Source organism: Chanos chanos, chromosome 14 (genome assembly GCF_902362185.1).
Source record: "Chanos chanos chromosome 14, fChaCha1.1, whole genome shotgun sequence".
Taxonomy (NCBI): Eukaryota; Metazoa; Chordata; class Actinopteri; order Gonorynchiformes; family Chanidae; genus Chanos; species Chanos chanos.
Window position 1 is genome coordinate 2,039,497 of NC_044508.1, and position 15,059 is coordinate 2,054,555.

General features: G+C 43.3%; 1 protein-coding gene across 7 annotated transcripts; it reads left to right on the forward strand.

Annotated features, from left to right (window-relative positions):
- Positions 1–2,200: 2,200 nt before the first annotated feature.
- LOC115828021 (UDP-glucuronosyltransferase 2A1) lies at positions 2,201–14,534 on the forward strand. 7 transcript variants are annotated; one of them, XM_030791921.1, is made up of 6 exons: positions 2,201–3,470; positions 3,659–3,806; positions 4,242–4,373; positions 4,705–4,792; positions 4,915–5,134; positions 5,456–6,056. In XM_030791921.1, exons 1-6 carry the CDS (start codon positions 2,830–2,832, stop codon positions 5,736–5,738), a joined length of 1,512 nt encoding a protein of 503 aa, XP_030647781.1. In that variant the 5' UTR covers positions 2,201–2,829; the 3' UTR covers positions 5,739–6,056. The 7 variants fall into 7 exon arrangements, with proteins under 7 accessions (XP_030647781.1, XP_030647782.1, XP_030647779.1 ...); XM_030791919.1 differs by having other exon boundaries at positions 2,202–3,550; positions 3,658–3,806; XM_030791923.1 differs by having other exon boundaries at positions 2,203–3,301; positions 3,658–3,806.
- Positions 14,535–15,059: the final 525 nt, after the last annotated feature.

A 15,059-nucleotide genomic window follows, 5' to 3' on the forward strand; every position in this document is an offset into this window, starting at 1 on the left:
GCCTCCATCTTTCCTCTGTGATGCTTGTTTGAAAAACCTGTTAGTTGTTATTCTTTATTTATTGTAATTATTTATTTATGACTCATTTTGATATTAAAATATTATGAAGACCTCTCTTTTTTTCTAATTTCTCTACAGCTCAGCTCATAACACCATCGCTAACAAAGACAAGCCCTAACGCCAGGGCTCATACAAATATACATAACACTGACAGACAACCCACCTGCCCACCAACAACATACAGTAAAAAACACACTCTATTTTCAGTCTGTTTGTTTGTTGGTGGCTGTAAATGATGCTGTACAAACACCGTATTCTGAGTTTCTTTGTTTGTTTGTTTTGGCTGTGCCCTTCAGTTTCCTGTGCGGTCTGTGGGGCTGGTCAGTGGAGTGGTGTGGTCAGTGCAGAAGGGCTGAGTGACCATAGCGATGACCTCTGGCGTGAAGGTCAAACAGAGAAAAAAGAGACAGAGACAGAGAGAGAGAGAAAAGGACAGCTTAACTTATGGCCTCAGATCACAGGTCAACTCTGAGTCAACCCTCTCACTGACCAAACAACTACGTTTAACGTCCAAGATAAGGGAAGAAAGGAGGAGAGAGAGGGAGAGAGAGAGAGAGAGAGAGAGGGAGCAGGAAAGGATGAATCGGAATATTTTATGAGACACAAGATTTTTTTGAAAATCTGGTGGTAAGAACAAATGCATGAAACCCCTGTGCCTTAACATACGCTCTCTGTTTAGTTTAAATCCTGAAAAATAGCCCCGCGTTTGAGTAAACACTGCACGGATAAATCCGATTTGGTTCAGTTACACACATGGCGTGTGAGAAAAGCTAAGCGCAGTGCAGCTGAACATACGCTGGCGGGAAAGAAACAGGTGACGTGTAGCCGTCTTCGGATGGAGAACAGGCTGAGGAGTTAAGACTACAGTTTCACTACACACGACCTCTCATCCCACAACCAAACACTCCGTAATCCCCCCCCCCCCCCCCCCCCCCAAACTGGGCCATATTTACTGCTTTAGCTTGTCTGGACTGATCTGAACTGACACCCCTCATCCCTTAGGCACACACACACACACACACACACACACGTCTGTGTTTGGTCCACCCTTTCTATTAGACATCAGAAGTTTTGTCATTACAGTTGGACGGCCCCATGATCCTGTTTTGTCACACAGACATCTGTTTTTGTACTGGCTTCCTCAAATTTTTCTCAATATCTCATAAAATTCTTCTTCTTCTTTTTTTTTTTTTATGATCGTTAATGGTAACATTATAACATTATAAATGAACCATTTAGGTTTGATTTGATCCAGTTTTGCAGAGACATAAAATCTGCATTCCCGTCTCATCTCAGATTGAGTGTTTTCCAATTTCACACTGCTGTGCTCCAAATGCCAATGATATCTTCCGTGGAAAACCGATTTTCTTATCTGTGTCGCGCACACACCATCTGAATCTGTTATCGCGACAGTCCAGGTCTCTGTCTCTCTCAATCTTTTCTGAATTGGGTAAGAATGCGTCTGCCCAAAGCTCTTTATCTGCCTTAAACCAGTTCACACTGTTGTATGTGCTAAAACGTTTCCCCTTCCTCCCCTCTCACTCTCTCTCTTCCTCTCCTTCGCCCCCCCCACCCCCGTTCCCCTCGAGTTTTATCTGTGTTTGGCAGGAGAGGTGGGTTGTGTCTTGGGTTGCAGCTGCGAGCGCGTCGGGGTGTAGGGGGGGAACAACACACTCTCCTTTAGAGCACTTCTCCAGGACAGAGAAGTGACAATGGCGTATTTTAATCAGATTAGGCAAATGCACACTTCAAGAACCAATACGCTGTAGCACCAGAGCACGACACAGTAGAGGACGGACGGTTACGGAGGGCTTGACGACCACGAGAAAACAGTGTTGTCTTCCTAACCCCTAGGTTCTGTCTTTCTCTCTCTCTATATATATATCTATATGTATCTATCTATACGTGCGTGTGTGTGTGTGTGTGTGAGCGAGAGAGAGGGAGAAGGAGGGAGAGAGAGAGAAAGAGACAGAGAGAGAGAGAGAGAGAGAGAGAGAGAGAGAGAGAGAGAGAGAGAGAGAATTATTGAGAACAGCTGTATAATTATGTAAAGATTTATAGATGTATACATACTATACTATACTCTGACACTGAAGGCTGTGTGAAAGAAAATACCTCAGAATAGGGATATCTTTATTATTCATTGATTTTTTTAATGCAATTGAATAATATGGAAAGTACAGCTCTCCGAGCAAGGCGGAAATGGTTTCATGGGAAAGATGAGCTTCTTTATATAACTGCTTATGTAACAATTCTAGGGTGTCGTGTTGCGCTGTTTCAGGACCTTTCACTAACTTAACTGTCTGACTGAATGTCATTTGAGTTAAAGCCGCGGAGTTTCAAAAGTAAACGTGTGAGGAAAGTCACCAAAAGTGCCATCGTCTTCCATTTTACTTATACGTGTTATTGGGAACACGGTTTTGATGCCAAAGGTGGATGGCGTTCTTTGAATCGATGTGAAGTAAAATGGTAATGTAATTTCGCAGGCGTAGTTGTGGGGGCTTTATTTATCTATTTATTTCATTTTGATATAATACAGATTGATCTTTGCCCGAGGTTCAGATTTCACTCTGGGTGCGACACAGACTGGTTACACCCAACTGTTTAAAATATGTTTTATATGCAAAGGCACGTTGATCGACTTGCCCCACGCCATTTCTATTAGATTTTTAGCTTTAGTTGGTGGTCAGAGTTCTAGCTAATAATAACATCTCGAAGATTCATAGCATAGCAGAGTGACATTGTAGCATAATTTTACCTGCAGTCAGCATGAAAGTACAGTCTCACACCCTCGCTTGTGTGATGTTGGTGTTCTCTACGTTTGGGAGCGTAAAGTGTGGGAATATCTTGGTATGGTACACAGAGGCCAGTCACTGGATAAATCTCAAACCTGTGCTGGAGACATTGACAGACCGTGGACACAGCGTCACCGTTCTGCTCCCTAATGTCACACTCTTCATGGACGCAACGGAGAAGAATCGCTATAGTTACGAGATGTTTAATGTTTCGCTGTCCTTGGATGAACTAAGTGACTGGATGGACGAGATACTGTACTTCACGATGTATGAGATGGACAAACTTAACATGTTAGAGCTTTACATGAAGTCTTACCAAATTATTGGGAAAGACCTGGACTTGTGTCTTGTGTATTGCGACGGGCTGCTGAAGTCAGAATCAGTTATGGACAAACTACGGAAAGGAAGATATGATGTGTTGTTTGTAGATCCCATTTTTCCTTGCAGTGAACTGGTGGCTGAGACACTAGATATTCCCATAGTTTATACTCTCCGATTATCCATTGCTAATACAATGGAGAGACTTTGTGGACAGAGCCCGGCTCCCCCTTCCTACGTACCTGGTGCCATGAGCAAATTCACCGATAAGATGACTTTTTCTGAGAGAATATGGAATTTCCTCTTCTACGTGTCCCAGGACGCTTTGGCCGTGAGTTTGTGGAAGAAGTTAGACGCATATTACAGTGACTATTTAGGTGAGATTCTGTGTGACTTCTTTAAATACGCCAACTGATTAAAACTTTATATTTTAACAGAATGGGTTTGAAGTGTTACATAGTTACTGATTAATGTGTTTGTGTAGGTCGACCTACGTCATTTTGTGAGATGATGGGAAAGGCTGATATCTGGCTGATCCGAACCTACTGGGACTTTGAGTATCCCCGTCCGCTCGTGCCTAATTTTAAATATGTCGGTGGTATTCACTGCAGACCTGCTAAACCGTTACCAAAGGTAAACTATTAGAAACGGTCGTCTCTATACACATGAACCTTTGTCTCCATACACGTGAGCCTTGATGTCAGCAGTGTGTCAGAACTGGATGAACGAGTTCTTATTTAGTCTGTGCACTGTATACATTGTGTTGCCACACTGTAACCGACTCTCCTATTGTTGTTCTTTAAAGTTGAATGTGATTGACATTTGCAGATTTGTAGCGCGATCTGATATAGAGTATATGCTGCACATGCACACCTCACAAAACAGCTCAAAAACATAAGTTTATGTTGTTCTAGTTAACTGATTTTTAAGACAAACATAATCAAAAATAAACTCTACAAACACTGTGTGTAAACTCTCCCTCCCTCCCTCTCTCTCTCTCTCTCTCTCTCTCTCTCTCTTTGTGTTTGTGTGTGTGTGTGTGTGTTTTACTTTTCTTTCCCTCTCCAGGATATGGAGGAGTTTGTGGAGAGCTCAGGAGATGATGGTGTTGTGGTTTTCTCTCTGGGCTCCATGATTAAGAACATGACCAAAGAGAGAGCAAACGTCATCGCTTCTGCTTTGGGTCAGATACCACAGAAGGTCCTACAACATCCACCTGTTCATTCTACTGCATCCATCTGTTTATTATATAACTCAGTTTGTCTTATGGCCTTTCCTATATTTCTGTTTTTCATTGAGAAGTCCAGCAGTAAATGCCATGTCACCTCATTCAGGTGAACTGTAACACTCTTACATTTCTCTAACCTTAATGTATGACTCAGTTAATGAGAAACTATTATCAGTTATTTGTTTGATGGACCCATAAACTCCCTGGTCTCATGAAATGCTTCAGGAGAAAATGTTGACTGTAATATGTTTGTTTGTGTGTGTGTGTGTATGTGTGTGTGTTTGTGTGCTTTTCAACCAACAGGTTCTGTGGAGGTACAGTGGTGAGAAGCCAGAGACTCTGGCTCCAAACACCAGACTATACGACTGGATCCCCCAAAACGATCTACTGGGTCAGTGATTCTCACTCTGAACAAACACATGACAAAATTAATTTGTGATTTTTAATGTTCTTAATGTTACGTCTTTTTTTGTTAGTTTGTCTGTTTTCTTTATTTGTTTCTCCAACCAAAAGGTCATCCAAAGACCAAAGCCTTTATCACTCATGGTGGAACCAATGGAATCTATGAGGCCATATACCATGGAGTTCCTATGGTGGGAATCCCCATGTTTGGAGATCAGCCAGAGAACATGGTCCATATGAAGTCTGAAGGAGCTGCAGTAATCATGGACTTTAACAGCATGGAGACCAAAGACCTGGTGGATGGGCTCAAAGCTGTAATCAATGACCCATCGTGAGTGGTTCTCTTTGGGCTGAGTATAAATTAATTTTTGCGTAGCGGTTAAAATAAGATTAAGTGTCACTTTAAGTTAGTGGTTTTATTAGGGTACAGTTTAGGTTGGTTTTATTGGTTCTTCTTATGTTAAGAGATTAATTTTAGATTCACATTAGTTAATCAGTAATGTTAAATTCCAAGATTAACTTTAGGTCATGTGTGGGTGGGTTGGGTGATGAGATTAGTGTTAAGTGTAGTGGTACATGCTCACTCTGTCATCAATTTAAAAAAGCTACATTCATTTCTTCTTTACATTGGTTGGTTGGTTGTTTTCTGTAGGTATAAAGAGAATGCCATGAGGTTGTCCAGAATCCACCACGACAGACCAGTACACCCAAGGGATGAGGCCGTGTTCTGGATTGAATTTGTGATGCGCCACAAGGGGGCCAAGCACCTGAGGGTGCAGGCCCATAACCTGACCTGGTATCAGTACCACAGTCTGGATGTGTTTGCTTTCCTATTGGCCATAATTGCACTAGTTCTCTTCATATTCTATAAAATACTGAAGTCCTGTGTTGTGAGGTGCTGTTTTAGATCCAGATCTAAGAGCAAAAAAGAGTGAACGACAAACTGAGGAGGAAGCGTGTCCAAGCTCTTGGTGACATACCGGCAAAGTCCGAATCAGTTTAATTAGACTAACGTCATCTCACTCTTTGCATTATGGGCTGATATCCTGGAAAGTGATTCGGGTTCAATATTTTTTAAAGACGTGGTCAGTCTAACGTGCTATTGAATTGAATGTTCAAGCTGTGTTCTGTTCTGTTCTGTTCTGTTCTGTTTGTGTGACTGTGTTCACTTATTAAAATGGTTATTACTACATGGCACTTCACCACTGCTTGTGATACCTGTGATTTTTAAATTAAAATGCAGAAGTTCTGTACCCGTGTGGTTTTTTTATAACACTTTTTTTTTTTTAACATGGACATTAAAAGTTTTGCTAAAACTTTGCGAAACCTTTTTAACAAGGTCATTAATAGTTTTGCTAAAACTTAGACATAAACAACCACTTCTTTTCAAAGAAACTTCTCTGAAGCATCAAAGATCACAACGGGACTATAAAGAGGAAACACCTGACTAATAAAATAATAAAACAGGAGGAAGTACTGGTGCTCGACTCACGCTGCCTAGTTGTCAGGGTTTCCTGAGGAGGACAGCAGAATTTTTGACCAGAATGCAATTCTAATGTCCCTTGCATCTCTACTGGACAAAGACTAACCATCCTGAGGAGGAACTACATTGCCTACGCTAGACCTCCCCCATGAGTGAGTGTGTCAGGAAAAATGACACCTGCACCAACAATCACAGCTGAAGTTTGAGATGCTCAGGCCTCGACTTTGAAACATGGGGCCTACAAAAGCGGTTCTACAACAGTGTCTTGTTTAGTGAGGCCAAGAAAAAAGAACAAAACAGGGTGCTTGAATGGTGCAACAGAAAAGATGCCCCGCCCACCAATGCACGGATGCAGGTTTGTACATGTAGTAGGGATGCCTCCAGCGTATCCATGAGTCCACATGGACACAACTGGCAGTGGGAGGCAAGACAAGGGTTGTCCCTGCAACAGTGATTCCTACAGTTAGGCTGGGGTCCCCACGGCCTGGTCAAAAATGTCAAGTGAATGAATGGGTAAGATGAGGTAGTCTTCACTGGCGCAAGCAATGGGGAGTTAGAAAGACAAAGGAATTGGTCGTGATGACATTGGGACAGAAAGGCAAACAAATAAATGCAGAGTGGTGGGAAGGCAAATGTCAATGCAAATCTCTGTGATGACACACACTGTGAACAGTGAATGTGTCCTCTGCATTCAACCCATCCAACACACCAGTAGTGAACACACACACCCCACATGCAGGAGCAGCTTTCTTTGCACCTGGGGGGCATTGGGATTAAGTGCTACAATGTCGGTCCTGGGAATTGAACCAGCAACACTTCAATCACAGGCCCAGGGTCTCTAACCTCTAGACCATGACTGCCCTAGGCCTAGCTCTGTTTAAGAATGCGGAGATGGAGGCACCATGTCACCACCAAAGATTTCCCTACACCCTGTGAATCAGGAACTAGCTTGTGATGAGTCACCAAGCTCAATAAGTTCAGCAGAATTACACTGGCTGAAAGTAATTTGTATCGCGGATGTAGATATATACTACCTGATGCATAACACCACAATCCATTGTGGTTTGGAAAAAAATGTAGTCATAGATTTTCTGTCTCAGAGATTAGAACACATTGGTGTAAGCACAGGTGGGTCCACCTGCTGGGCATGTCTGCCTCACGCACCTCCGACAGTGCCATTGTGCCAGCTGCAGGGTCGTCAGCCGGGAGACACCCCTCACTGATGTTTTGCTCCTTTAATCCCGGAGCATCTCAAGGAGGTGGAGCAACGGCAGGGACATTTCCCTACCACCCCCTGCAGCCAGCCCTAGGATGCCTGCTTTCCCCATGCCTTGTCCTTTCTTCGGAGCCAGAGCCAGAAGCTCCCCTCTTCTGCCTCCTCTGCCAGGTCTTTGGGAGCCTTCCTCAGCTTGGAGCCAGTGATCCCAAGAGACTTCAGGAACAATGTAGCCTCTGCAACCAACTTCCACCGGATAGGTGAATACCCTCCACCCTGCTTGTGAGCATGCAGCTGCCAGCTCTGTGTACTTCTCCTTCTTTCTCTCGAAGGCAGCCTCGGTTCCCTCTTCCCATAAAACAGTCAGTTCGGCCATAATGACCGTCCTAGTGGGGGTGGAACAGGGCACGATATCTGGCCATGGGGAAGTTGTGCTGATCTCTTGTGGGAACTTCAACTGGTGGTCGAGATCAGTTCTCATGTTTCACTTGCCTCCGAGTGACGGTAGGGACCACTCTCTCGTGCTGCTGCCCTGAGCCTCTCCTCCTTGCCTGACAAACTGGATCAGCTGCTGTGATGTTACCAGGCTGGCCCTGTTTGCTTCCAGCCTGTGTGCCTCCAGGATTTCACCCTAGCTTACGCAGGACCCGGTCGTGATGCCATCTGTACCGGCTCTGCATCAGTGCTGCCTTGCAGCCAGAAAGGATGTGCTGCAAGCTTGGATTCTGGGCATCGCAGAGTCAGCAGGTCTCCTCTGAGCCGTACCAGAGGTGCAGGCTCTGGGGACTGGGAGGGGTGTCATACGTGGCCCTGATGAGGAAGCTCATCCTTGCTTGGGGCATCCTCCACATATCCGCCCACGTAACTGCCCTGTTGATCACACCCTCCCAGGTTGTCCAGCACCCTTGTTGCTATTGGCTCACAGCTCTGATTTTGTAACTGTCCTCCTCCATCTTCACAACTTCAGATATCACAAGGTCTTTCCGTTCCCTCCTTGTGGCTTTGGACTACATCTTGGGTGCTGTTCCTCATCCAAAACCAGCCCTGCCTGGCTGCAGGAATCCAGCGATCTCCCGGTGTTTCAGTTGATTGATGGCCTGCCCTACTGTCTCTATCGCATTCCACCTGCATCCAGTGCGATCTTGGGCCTCGGTGTTTTGGACAGACAGGTGAGGTGAATCTCTCAGCTCTAATACAAGCCTCACCTTCTCCTGTTTGTAGCCCAAGCTAATGGATTTCAGTGGAAGCTTCAGGCTGTTTCTCCCAAAAAGGGCTGCGCTGGAAGGACATCAAGGAGGGCCCAGCCATTTGCAGATGTAGTTGTCGGCCTTTGAGTCCATCTTCAGAGCTGTCGTTGAGGTGATGTCACATAACTTCAGGGGCCACATCAGATGTTGGTATAAGGTGAACTGGTAACACCAGACCATGAATTTCCCTGGCAGGAGGCTGTGGTCGAGCTTGCTCAGATCATCGGAGAGATGGCTTGTGACGGAAGCAGCCATGTGCTTGTCGTACAGGTCGGCCATGTAAAGCCCTCCGAGGCTTTGAATAGATCGGTCCACCAAAAATGGGATTTTCTCACCATCGACTGAGAAGGAGATGTTGTCATTCCTGATTTCTTTCCAGATTGAGAGACTGTGGGACTCGGTTGGTTTTATTTTACTGAATCTGAAGCAGGTCATGAAAAGGATGCATAAAGTGGGCCTGTGAAATTAAACACTGGCAATCACAATCAGTTGGTTTTAAACAATAACTCACCAAGCTTACGAAATCTCAACATGTCACTGAATGAGATGCCACGCTAGCTTGTAGCACATTACTGCCGACTGCTTATAATGTTTGCTATTTCCTGTCAGTTAAAGGAAGCGCGGAAAGGAAATTCTCTCCTGCCCACTGCTCTGCTATCTTCTCTTGTTGCTCCAACCAGTGAAAGTTGCCAAAGTGCTCTGTGTGTAGCCCAGTTAAAATATACAAGTTTGGTCATTGTTATACATATTGTTAAAATTATTACTGTGTGTTATTTCATTGTATTGTTGCTGTTGTTGCTCATGTTCATTTCGGAATGTGTTCATTGTACTGTGATTTTGACTGGAGTTTGAGGGACACTGCACGTGCGAGTGCGTCGGGGGAGAGAGAGAGAGAGAACATCCAAGGGATAGTTGAGGGAGAGAGCGAGAGGAGTATGTGGAGAATTCCTGGTGTGTCTTAAACAAATTAATTTGAAGTGCATGTGCACTAATGTTTGGAGAAACAGGAAAAGAAACACCATCAATCCTTTGTTTTCTACCCTGCCGCTAAGTGGACCATAGAGCATTTCCATATGGTGCTTAGGGATGCATCCAGATGGTCTTGCTGTGGAAACCGAATCCTTTCATGGTGTCCAGCCAACTAACAAGTGAAGATCTTCCCTCTTTGACAAGGTCCTGCAACAGCGTGATGGAGACAAGGCTTTTCTCAAAATGCTTTTGTAGTTTTACAAGTTTCAAAATGTGATTAACTAAACAGACCAAACAAACTTAATTACTTAACCAATATAAACTTGTGATGGCTGTGCCTTGGGGAGGATTGGTGCTGTGCCTGATCTTGGCCATCTACCCAGTAACGAAAGTACATGGCCTTCTCAAATAATGACAAAAGCACACATGGACTGGACGGGGGACCCTCAAGAAACACACCTGTACCCCACTGGAAAATCAGGGATACTGGTTAAAAGAGCAAGTCTGGGGAGAGTTGGCTGGGGAATCCTGAAGCCACTGACAAGTGTGCCTCTTCTTCCTCTGACCCTCTTCTTCCTCTGACCCTCTTCTTCCTCTGACCCAGGCTCGGGATGAGCCATAACCCAGGGTGACCGTCAGCCGCCAGGTGGACCAGGGGAAGAATCATTGTCCCTCATCCAAGCTTGATTCTTGACCCCATCCTGCCGAAGCCGGTGGTGACACCTGCTACAATCCTGCCCACTACGAGCCTGATAACCCTGCATCTCACCAGACTACAACCATACTCAGCACCCTCATGTCAAGTCACTCCTGCACCCCACTGAATATCAAGCACACCCGGTCAGTGTTGTTTTGTTCAGTTCACTTTATACACCAATAAAGACGCCCATTTCCAGGGTTAAATCTGCTACTCGACTCATGTCTCCACATTCAAAATCTAAATTCAATCTCTCCTAAGCTGAACCAATATCCCCATACCTAAAACTTTACCTAAACAGAACCATTAACTTTAGGTGACATATCATTTTTATTTTAACTGCTGCACATGACTTAACCACTAAATGTTAATCATTATAAATTAAAACAACCAAATGTATTTTTTTTTTTAATGTATTCTGTTGTTGTACACCCTGTATATTATTACCTTGAAAATATTTGGAACAAAAAGTGTCATGGTAATATGATTATCTGTGATCTTTCAGTGCTGCAATTTTTACATATCTGCTTTATCCTTTCTCTACCTTTTAAGAAATGAATGAATGAAATTTTCTCTACCTTTAAGAAATGAATGAATGAAATTCTCATTATTGTCATCCCAGCCATATACACAGTGCACATTTTTCCTGCTGGTCCAGGGGGTCAAACCAGTGACCTTTCAGTCACAAGCCCACTTCTCTAACCCTGAGGGACCCTCAGGGATTCTGCTGACTTATCTATAACATTACTGTACACAAGTGAAAGTTCAAATCCTGCAGTTAATGATTACATTTTAGTGGTTCATAATGTTAGACTTGACATTTCACAGATAGTTTTGCCTGAGTCTTCCACCAGTGCCACTGTCATATAGTTTAGCTTTATTTTGTCTAATCTTTGCAAGTAAAGCTTTGTTGACACATCTGTAACGTAACAGCCCTGAAGTGAGAGTTCAAATCTTAGCGTTAATGATTACATTTCAGTGATCTATAGTGCGAGGCATTTCATAACAGAGCTTTTTCGTTCTTTGGGAAACATGAGGTCACAGTCACGTATTCTCGCTTATGTGATTTTGGGATTCTGTGTGTTTGGGAAAATAAACTGTGGAAACATCTTGGTGTGGTACACAGAGGCCAGTCACTGGATAAATCTCAAACCTGTGCTGGAGACGCTGACAGACCGTGGACACAGCGTCACCGTTCTGCTCCCTAATGCCACACTCTTCATGGACGCAACGGAGAAGAGTCGCTATAGTTACGAGATGTTTAACGTTTCGCTCTCCTTGGATGAAGTAAGTGACTGGCTGGACAGGATACTGCACTTTTCAATATACGAGATTGACAAACTTAACTTGTTACAACTTCATATCCAGTTTTACCAACTTGCATCGAAGGAAATGGACTTTTCTCTTAAGTACTGTGATGGGCTGCTGAAGTCAGAATCAGCTATGGAAAGAGTACGGCAAGGAAGATATGATGTGTTGTTTGTAGATCCCATTTTTCCTTGCAGTGAACTGGTGGCTGAGACACTAGATATTCCCGTAGTTTATACTCTCCGGTTTTCCATCGCTCATACGATGGAGAGACGTTGTGGACAGAGCCCGGCTCCACCTTCTTACGTACCTGGTGCCATGAGCAAATTTACCGACAAGATGACTTTTTCTGAGAGAATATGGAGTTTTCTCTTCTACGTGTCCCAGGATGCTTTGTTCATGAGTTTGTGGAAGAAGTTAGATGCATATTACAGTGACTATTTAGGTAAGATTCTGTGTGACTTCTTTAAACTTGCAATTCAATAGCAATAACAGAATGGGTTTGAAGTGTTACATAGTTACGGATTAATGTGTTTGTGTAGGTCGACTTACGACGTTTTGTGAGATGATGGGAAAGGCTGATATCTGGCTGATCCGAACCTACTGGGACTTTGAGTATCCCCGTCCGTTCCTGCCTAACTTTAAATATGTCGGTGGTATTCACTGCAGACCTGCTAAACCGTTACCAAAGGTAAACCATTAGAAACGGTCGTCTCTATACACATGAACCTTTGTCTCCATACACGTGAGCCTTGATGTCAGCAGTGTGTCAGAACTGGATGAACACGTTCTTGTTTAGTCTGTGGACTGTATGCATTGAGTTGCTGTACTGTCCCCCAAAAATGTCAGCAAACTGTAAACTTACATTATTTTAATTCTTCAGAACAAAGGTAATCAGGTGTAAAGGTGTAAACTCCACTACAGTGTGTGTCTGTGTGTCTGTGTCTGTGTGTGTGTTTGTGACTCTCTCTGTCTCTCTAGGACATAGAGGAGTTTGTGGAGAGCTCAGGAGATGATGGTGTTGTGGTGTTCACTCTGGGCTCCATGATTAAGAACATCACCAAAGAAAGAGCAAACACGATCGCTTCTGCTTTGGGTCAGATACCACAGAAGGTCCTACAACATCCACCTGTTCATTCTACTGCATCCATCTGTTTATTCTACAACATTCACTCAGTTTGTCTTAACAAAGTAGAAGTTGTAGGAAAGGCCATATATTTCTCTAAATAAAAAACTATATTAATGTTTTTCATTGAGAAATCCAGCAGTAAAAGTCATGTCACCTCATTCAGGTGAAATGTAACACTGTTACACTTCTCTCACCTTAACCTATGACTCAGTTAATGAGAAACTATTATCAGTTATTTGTTTGCTTGAACTTTCTGATCTTACAAGGCACTTCAGGAAAAAACGTTGACTGTAATACAATTTACAATTTAGAATTTGGCTTTTAGCAGACGCTTTTAAACCAAACCCAATGAGTCCGTCAATCAGGTTTAACTACCTCATAAGCAAAAGATCACAAGAAGAATGCAAATTAATTATTCTCAGCACCACGTTCCTGTATATGTTAATGTGTGTGTGTGTGTGTGTGTGTGTGTGTGCACGTGTGTGTGTGTGTGTGTGTGTGTGTGTGTTTGTGTGCTTTTCAACTAACAGGTTCTGTGGAGGTACAGTGGTGAGAAGCCAGAGACTCTGGCTCCAAACACCAGACTATACGACTGGATCCCCCAAAACGATCTACTGGGTCAGTGATTCTCACTCTGAACAAACACATGACAAAATTAATTTGTGATTTTTAATGTTCTTAATGTTACGTCTTTTTTTGCTAGTTTGACTGTTTTCTTTATTTGTTTCTCCAACCAAAAGGTCATCCAAAGACCAAAGCCTTTATCACTCATGGTGGAACCAATGGAATCTATGAGGCCATATACCATGGAGTTCCTATGGTGGGAATCCCCATGTTTGCTGACCAGCCAGACAACATGGTCCATATGAAGGCTAAAGGAGCTGCAGTCATCATGGACTTTAACAGCATGGAGACCAAAGACCTGGTGGACGGGCTCAAAGCTGTAATCAATGACCCATCGTAAGTGGTTCTCTTTGGGTTGAGTATAAATTAATTTCTGTGTATAGGTTAAAATAAGATTAAGTGTAACTCTAAGTTACTGGTTTTATTAGGGTATGGTTTACGTTGGTTTTATTGGTTGTTCTTATGTTAAGAGATTAATTTTAGATTCACATTAGTTAATCAGTAATGTTAAATTTCAAGATTAACTTTAGGTCATGTTTGGGTGGGTTGGGTGATGAGATTAGTGTTAAGTGTAGTTGTACATGCTCACTCTGTCATCAGTTTAAAAAAGCTACATTCATTTCTTCTTTACATTGGTTGGTTCATTGTTTTCTGCAGCTACAAGGAGAATGCCATGAGGTTGTCCAGAATCCACCACAACAGACCAATACAACCACGGGATGAGGCCGTGTTCTGGATTGAATTTGTGATGCGCCACAAGGGGGCCAAGCACCTGAGGGTGCAGGCCCATAACCTGACCTGGTATCAGTACCACAGTCTGGATGTGTTTGCTTTCCTATTGGCCATAATTGCTCTAGTTCTCTTCATATTCTATAAAATACTGAAGTCCTGTGTTGTGAGGTGCTGTTTTAGATCCAGATCTAAGAGCAAAAAAGAGTGAACAAGTGTCTTAGAAAATTAGAATTATGTTTTCATTAAGTATATGTGTCAAATTAGTCAGTCTGCTTTAAATATCTGTAAACCTTCTGGGATTAAAAGGTGGAAGCTCTGTACACATATGTTTGCCTCATGCTGTCCTTATTAACATGGTCATTAATAGTTTTACTAAAACTCAGACACAGATCATTTTTTAAGGCGACTACAGACTGTGAGATTTCAGCAGTCTTAGACGTTTTTTGCAAGCCACACTGTGCGACATGGATCTAATAAACTTGAGTATGACATCAAGTTTGATGTATGTAGACTGTGCGGTGATAACACCCACTGAGTCACAGGCTAAAATGCAAGTCAATACAAGAATAAAACGTCATCAGCGTTGGTAGATGTAGCGTTAGTAGTTAGTTGGTTTGTAGATGTGGGTTGTAGCAGCAGTCAGATTGTGAGGTCATCCCAAATTCCTGACACTGTGAGAATTTTGTCCCAGGCTATCTTTGGTCGCAAGACCGTGACAACGGCCGTCTTTGAACCTCTCTCACAGTGCGTCGTAGGACCAACGTTTTGAAGCCACGACCAAATACATTGCCACATTCTGTCATCTTTCGTCTGGAACAGCCCAAAATCGCACAGTGTGTGTACCTGCTTTT

Bases quoted from the DNA above. Each gene is read 5' to 3' on its own strand.
- LOC115828021 (XM_030791917.1), top strand. From the start codon at position 2,830: ATGAAAGTACAGTCTCACACCCTCGCTTGTGTGATGTTGGTGTTCTCT. The intron at 13,471-13,592 runs GTCAGTGATTCT...TCCAACCAAAAG, and splicing joins CCCCCAAAACGATCTACTGG to GTCATCCAAAGACCAAAGCC. The intron at 13,813-14,133 runs GTAAGTGGTTCT...TGTTTTCTGCAG, and splicing joins GCTGTAATCAATGACCCATC to CTACAAGGAGAATGCCATGA.